Here is a 7,125-nt window from a genome sequence, read left to right on the forward strand (position 1 = left end):
GAAGGGAAAGGACCCTCGCGAGGGACACGGCTCGCTGGCACCCAAGCGCGGACGTGGCCGTCCGCGCAAGCACACCGCGTCCCCTGTCGCGGCCCACTTTCGGAGTGGCGCCACGGCACGCGGAGCGGGTCGTCCCAGCCACGATGATCCAGCTGACGAGGGAAGGCGTGCTTTGGTGGCGCGACCCCCCCCCCCCCGTCCGCGGTTCCACATGGTGGAAGCGTCGCCGAAGTTTGTCATCTGGTCGAAGAATCCGGCCGGCAACTGGCTCCAACTATTGCGCTTCTTCGCCAACGAGTTGCCGGCCTCCAGTCCAGGTGGACTCTGGCTGAAGGTGGATGGTTGCTGCAGCAAGGCCTCTTGGGTTGCAGTCGCAACTTCCGCCACGGGCAACATAGCCCTGGCCCGCGGTTGGCAGACGTTCGCCCGCGCATGCGGCTTGGGTCAACGGTGCACCCTCCACTTCAAGTACGATGGTGAATCGACCCTCTACGTGAGGGTGTTTGGGGAAGATGGTCGTCGCGCCGGGTGCTGCCCCGAGGCGAATGATGGTGAGGAGGTGCTTGGCCTCGGGGACAGTCACGACGAGGATGGGGGCGAGCCTGCCCTCGGGAGTGGTTGTGTCTTGTTCCACTACGGTGGCTCATCCTCCAGTGATAGCTCCAGCAGCAGTGGCCATGACCAGCCGCCGCGCCCGCTTTGGAGGCGGCAGTGAATCATCCCGTCGTCGCGCCCCCGTGAAGCGCGAAGAAGGAGCCGGCTAGGTTCGGGGTGCCACTAGGGGCCTGCCTCTGCAGATTGCTATGACGCTGCTTTTGTTTTACTCTTTTTCCTGCATCAAGAATGTAACCATTTTGGGCCCAGGGGGTGTGTATTGAACTCCTGGGGCAAGATTGAAGGGCAAGAGAGAAGGCGAAGGGGAAATCCAACTTGGCAAACAAAAATAAAATACTCCAAATTTCATTAAAATAAAGGGGGGCAAACCAACTATAGAAAGCATGCAAATGAACAACCGCGTCCAGCACCTAGACTAGTATTCTCACCAGCGTGGAGCTAAGTGCTACCACTAGGATGTGGAAGGGAGCCCCCGAGGCCCGAGGACAGCTCTTCGGAGACTCCGGGGCATGTACATCACCACTCATAATTACGTGAGAGTGTCATGAGCGGAGACCTTCATGGGCACTGGGCCTTGCTTCATGGGTAGAACTTCCGGAGGTGCTGGATGTTCCAGGCGTTCTGGATGGGGATCCCGTCTTGTGTCTCCAGGCATGCAGTGCTAGGCCCGGACACGCGACAATCCTAAATGGGCCCTCCCACATGGGTGAGAGCTTGTGCAGCCCTTCCCCGTAGAGTACCCGCCTCAGAACGAGATCACCCAGCTTGTGCAGCCCTTCCCCGGAGAGTACCCGCCTCAGAGCGGATGTTGCGGCAGTGGTACCACCGCAGCACCTGCTGGTACCTTGCCGCCCGGAGCGAGGCTTGACGGCGACGTTCCTCCCCCAGCATGAGGTCCATCTCCCGTGTGGCGCCCTGGCATGCCTTGTCAAACGCCAAGACCCACCTGGAGCAATGCTTGACCTTGTGAGGGAGAACCGCTTCGGCTCCATAGACGAGGAAGAATGGAGTCTCGCCCGTCGGCTTGGTGGCGGTGGTGCGGATGGACCACAGCACGGACTGGAGCTCGTCGAGCCAGCCCATGCCCCAGGCCTCGATCTTCTTCTTCAAGGTTCTTGTCTTGAGGCCTCGCAGGACCTCCATGTTGGCGCACTCAGCTTGGCCGTTGCTCCTGGGGTGTGCCACTGAGGCGTAGCATATCTACGTTCCAAGGTTAGCACAATATGTTTTGAAGAGGTTACTAGTGAAATACGATCCATTGTCAGTTATGATATGATTAAGGACCCCAAAGTGCCTCACAAGGCCTTGATGAACTTGACTGCTGAGCCGGCGGGGATGGTGCGGACGGCTTCCACCTCCGCCCACTTGTTGAACTTGTCGATGGCGACGTAGAGGTAGCGGTAGCCCCCGGGCACTCATGGGAACGGAACCAAGATGTCCTGCCCCCAAACTGCGAACGGCCACGAGAGCAGAATGGTCTGGAGGCCTTGTGTAGGCTGGTGGATTTGCTTGGTGTGGAACTGGCATGCTTCGCAGGATTTCACCAGCTTGGTCGCGTCATTGAGTGCTTTGGGCCAGTAGAATCCGCTACGGAACGCCATGACCACGAGGGTGCATGATGACAAGTGATGCATGTAGTCCCCGCCGTGTATGTCGGCTAACAGCTCGCACCCCTGTTCCCTGGAGATGCATCGCAAGGAAACATCGTTTGGTCATTTTCGGTAGAGCTCACCATCCTGAATGTAGTAGGTTTTGGCCTGCCGAGCAACGCGCTCCGCGTCTTCCTCCTTCTGCAGCAGGGTTCCCTGAAGTAGGTACGCCTTGAATTCTTTGGTCCAGCACCCCTCCTGAGGCTCGAGCGCCAGGAGCAGGCATGCTCCCGAGGTCAGGCCGCAGGTGGGGGCTCCCGAGGTTGGTGCTGGGGGGAGCTCCTCCTGAAGTAGTGTTGGATCCGGAGCCGGAGGGGTTGCTGAAGGCTTGAAGAGCCGCTCCTCGAAGACACCGGGCTCCTGAGGTTGGCGATTGGATGCTATCTTGGCGATATTTTTGACCTCCTTGTTCGTGCCGCGAAGCACATGCTGCAGCTCCAGGCCCAAGAATTGTTTCTCAATTTTGCGTACCTCCGCCAGGTATGCCTCCATGTGTTCATCCTTTGGCTCGTAGACTTCGTTGGAGAAGTTGATAAGGAGCTGGGAGTCGCCATTGATAGTGAGGTGCCTTACGCCCAAAGCGTCCGCGACCTTGAGGCCGGCAATCAAGCCTTCGTACTCCATGATGTTGTTGTAGACCTTTTCGCTGTGTTGGAAATAGAGCTGCACAACGTAGTAGAGCTTGTTTGGAGTGGGCGAGATGAGCACGGCTCCAGCCCCCGTGCCCTGACGTGCAAAGGTGCCGTCAAAGTACATGACCCAGCCATCTGGTGCTTCGCTCCCTGGTGAGGGGGACCTATGCTCGCCTGCTCCAGGTCCTGGGGCGTCAGTCCATTCCACCACAAAGTCGGCGAGCGCGGCACCCTTGACGACCATGGTTGTGCCGAACTCCAGCTGGAATGTCTGCAATTCGATGTTGCACTCGGCGACCCTCCCCACAGCATTGGGGCTCCGGAGCACCCTCTCCAATGGGTAAGCTGAGACGACCTTAATGGGGCGGCCTTGGAAGTAGTGGCATACCTTGCGCGAGGCAACGAGGAGCGCGAGCAGGAGCTTCTGCGGCATAGGGTAGCGTGCCCGCACGTCACACAATCCAGTGCTGACGAAGTACACTGGGTGCTCAACGAGGGCGGAAGTGTTGGTGGAGTCCGAGACCTCCTGAGGCTGGGGCACCTCTTGAGGCTGGAGGACCTCAGGAGCTTGGTCGCCTGTTGGGGCAGCTGCGGCCTCATGAGAGCTGTCTTGTGGAGCCTGGTCATCTGTTTGCGCCACCAAGGCTTCAGGGGCGCCGTCTTGGGGCTGGATCATCTCGACTGAGCGCGCGGCATCGTGTGGCAGGCCCTTGGCCTGATGCTCTTCCTGGACGGCCACCAGCGCTACGCTGGTAGAGTGAGGTGTGGCGGCCAGGTAAAGCACTAGGGGCTCGAGAGGACGTGGCGCCACTATCACTTATGGGCTGGTGAGGTATCTCTTGAGGTCTTGAAACGCTGCGTCAGCCTTCGGAGTCCACTCGAACGGCCCCTTCATTTTCATCAGCTTGAAGAACGGGAGAGCGCGCTCTCCCAGCTTGGAGATGAAGCACCCTAGGGAGGTCACACAACCCGCCAGCTTTTGCATTTCCTTAAGAGTCTGTGGTGGACTCATCCTTTATATTGCCTTGACCTTCTCCGGGTTTGCCTCGATTCCCCTGTGTGACACCAGGAAGCCCAACAGCTTGCAGGAGGGGATGCCAAACACACATTTCTCCCGGTTGAGCTGCAGGTCTACCTTGCGCAGGCTGGCGAACGTCTCTTCCAGGTCCTTAATGAGGGTCCTTTCCTCCAGAGACTTCACCACTATGTCATCGACGTAGGCCTTAGCGTTGCTCCCGGGCTGTTGGCCCAGAGCGATGTGCATTTCCTTAAGAGTCTGCCGCTGGAAGGTTGCTGCAGCGTTACGCAGCCCAAAGGGCATGCAGGTGTAGAAGTACACCCCGCATGGGGTCAGGAAGGCCAACTTCTTGATGTCCTGTACCGCCATCTTGAGGGCATGCCTTGTTGTGGTTGGTTACGACGCACATGCATTCCTTCCCGCCTTTCTTGGGGACGATGACCGGGTTTGCCAACCATTCTAGGTACCGCACCTCCCGAATGACACCAGCATCTTGCAACTTGCGGGTTTCTTGGACGATGAACGACTGCTTCTCCGTGGACTGCCGCCGCGTCCTCTGCTTCACTAGGCGCACATTGGGGCACACCCTCAGGTGATGCTCGATCACCCATCTTGGGACTCCAACCAGGTCCTTGGGCTCCCATGCAAACACCTGCTTGCTCATGCGCAAGAAATCGACCAGTGCCTTTTCTTGGTTTGGGGCGAGTCTGGCACCCATGGTGAAGCTGGCTCCTGATGCCCCATCTTTGTCACGGCACCTACTTCATCTCAGCCCGGTGTTGAGAGAACAGCTGCTCCTTTTTTGTCGGCGCAACCCTCAGGACCTCGGAGGCCCCTTCATCTGCCGTGCGCGCTGCTGCCGCGGCTTTGAGGGCGAGCTTGAGGGTCATCAGGGCCTCCTTTGTGTCTCCAACCACTATGAGGACACCACTGCTCTCGGGCATCTTCATGAGGTTCGAGGCGGGGTGAGTTGCTACCATGAACTTGGCCAGGGCCGGGTATCCGAGGATGGCGTTGTACGGGAGGCCGATGCGGGCAATGTCGAAGTCGATGAGCTCGGCGCGATAGTTGTCGCGGATGCCGAAGGTGACGGGGAGGCGGATCTACCCTAGGGGGCTGGTGGAGCCGTCGACAATCCCGAAGAATGGCTTGGTGGGGCGCAGCCGACCATGTGCCACATGAAGCAGGCTGAAATCTTCCACAGAGAGCACGTTGAGGCCGGTTCTGTCATTGATGAGAGTCTTCATTACCGCCACATTGCAGATGGTGGGGGTGCAAAGCATCGGGAGCACGCCTGCGCCCGCAGTGGTCATGGGGTGGTCCCTTGAGTCGAAGGTGAGGTTGTCTCTAGGCGCCGCTCACCCTGGAGGATCTCCCCGTTGCACGCAGGTGGCACCCACTTGGCGGAAGAACTGCTTGACGTGGCAGTCTGAGGGCGGCGCCTGCGAACCACCGAGGAGGGCTGCGACGGCATGTGGCACCAGTGTCGTGAAGCGCGCGACGAAGAGGCCGCGCAGCTCCTCCCAGGAGGCCACAGAAGATCCTGGCAGGCTGAGAAGCTAGGAGCGTGATCTGCCAGTGAGGGCCATGGGAAACCAGTTGGCCACAACCTTGTCGTTGCTGCCGGCCGCCCAAATGGCCTCCTCGTAGGCCTAGAGGAAACCTGCCAGATCTGCCGCGCTGTTGTAACGTGGCGGCATTTCCGGCCTGAACTTGGGCGGCCACTGGACCTGCCGCAAGGCGGGGGTGTAAGCCCGGAGGCCGGCGGTGCCTCCGTGCACGCTCGTCAGCCCGGTAGGAGGAGCGGCGCTTGCCATGGGAGCTGGTCGGCGAAGCAAAGTGTGGACGGAGCAGCGAAGCTGACGGAGAGGTGAAGCTTCGACGCACCCCTACCTGGCGCACCAAATGTCAGATTCGGGGTTCCACAGACCCTTGAGAGGTTCGAACTCTGGGGTGCGTGTGAAGACCTCATCCTCCCGAGTCTGCCTGCTCAATGATTCCAAGGCCTAGCTCGATGAACCAAAGGGACAAGAGACACATCAGTTTATCCTGGTTCGGGCCACCTTGCGGTGTAATACCCTACTCCAGCTTTGTGGTGGATTGTCTCGAGGGGCTGACGATGAACTAGTAGAGTGGTAGAATAGCCTCAGGAGGTGAGGTGTTCTTGCGCTCGATGATCTAGTCAGCTGGTTAGGGTGGAATGGATCTCATCCCCTTCTATGATGGTGGCTAAGTCCTATTTATAGTGGCCTTGGTCCACTTCCCAAATTTAGGTGGGACGGGATCCCACAACAGCCAAATTTATAGGGAGACAACTAGTACAAGTTATCCTGACAAAAGTTGTCTTCGCCTGCGAAAGCCTCTGGTGGTGACGTTGCGGTGGGCTCCGTGATGACCTACGTCCCGCCGTCCTGGCGGTCTTGGTCTTGTTGCACCGATATGGAAACCTTTGCTTGATTCCTCGGGACCCCGCGCCTACGCTTGCCTCCTTAGCACCCAAGAGGAAACTGGTACACTGCGCCCGCTGGCTCCCACCTGGCCTTGGTCATAACGGCTCACGTCATGTGAACTTCGCGAGGTGCACCTTGCATAGATATCTCTGCTCCACCAGAGCGTGCCAGATGAGGCTGCCCCCCAGGGAGGTCATGGTGCCGTCCGCCTCACGAGGCTTGGCCCCTCGAGAAGGTCTTGTGTTGTTGTTGAAGCTGGGCCATACCAGGCCGTCGATGGAGCCATGACATGGGCCGTAGGCTGGCAAGTATGGCACCCTCGGTCCCAGGACATCGACAATTGTCTCGCTTTGAATTTGGCCGTTGTGGGATACCTTCCTGCCATACATTTGGGAAGAGGACCAAGGCCACTATAAATAGGACTTAGCCACCACCATAGAGGGGGACGAATCATTCAGACCATCCTCACACCCACCAGCTCATCGAGCTCAAGAACGCCTCTCCTCCGGAGGTTGTTCTCCTCTGTACTAGTTGATCCTCAGCCCCTTGAGGCCAATCCACCACAAAGGAGGAGTAGGGTTTTACACTGCAAGGTGGCCCAAACCTGGGTAAACTGATGTGTCTCTTGTCCATTGGGTTCGTCGAGCTAGGCCGTGAGATCAGCGAGTAGGCAGGTTCGGGAAGACGAGTTCTTCGCATGCACCAAGTTTTCGTACCTCTCAAGGGTCTGCAGAATCCTGAATCCGACAAATTCTTTTTCA

At 58.5% G+C, this 7,125-nt stretch overlaps 1 protein-coding gene across 1 annotated transcript; it reads right to left on the reverse strand.

Annotated features, from left to right (window-relative positions):
- Window positions 1-3,911: 3,911 nt before the first annotated feature.
- LOC147975315 (uncharacterized) lies at window positions 3,912-4,632 on the reverse strand. The gene is made up of 2 exons (XM_087520363.1): window positions 4,278-4,632; window positions 3,912-4,189 (listed from the first exon to the last, which is right to left on the reverse strand). Exons 1-2 carry the CDS (start codon window positions 4,630-4,632, stop codon window positions 3,912-3,914), a joined length of 633 nt encoding a protein of 210 aa, XP_087376489.1.
- Between the last annotated feature and the right edge of the window lie 2,493 nt (window positions 4,633-7,125).

This window comes from Triticum urartu, chromosome 4A (assembly GCF_056163025.1).
Source record: "Triticum urartu cultivar PI428250 chromosome 4A, HENAU_Tu73, whole genome shotgun sequence".
Taxonomy (NCBI): Eukaryota; Viridiplantae; Streptophyta; class Magnoliopsida; order Poales; family Poaceae; genus Triticum; species Triticum urartu.

What these genes read in the sequence shown, in the direction of transcription:
- LOC147975315 (XM_087520363.1), bottom strand. Translation starts at nt 4,632, where the DNA reads ATGGGTGCCAGACTCGCCCCAAACCAAGAAAAGGCACTGGTCGATTTC. An exon ending in GGCATGCCCTCAAGATGGCG is followed by an intron (nt 4,190 to 4,277) that starts GTACAGGACATC and finishes GTAACGCTGCAG; the next exon opens with CAACCTTCCAGCGGCAGACT.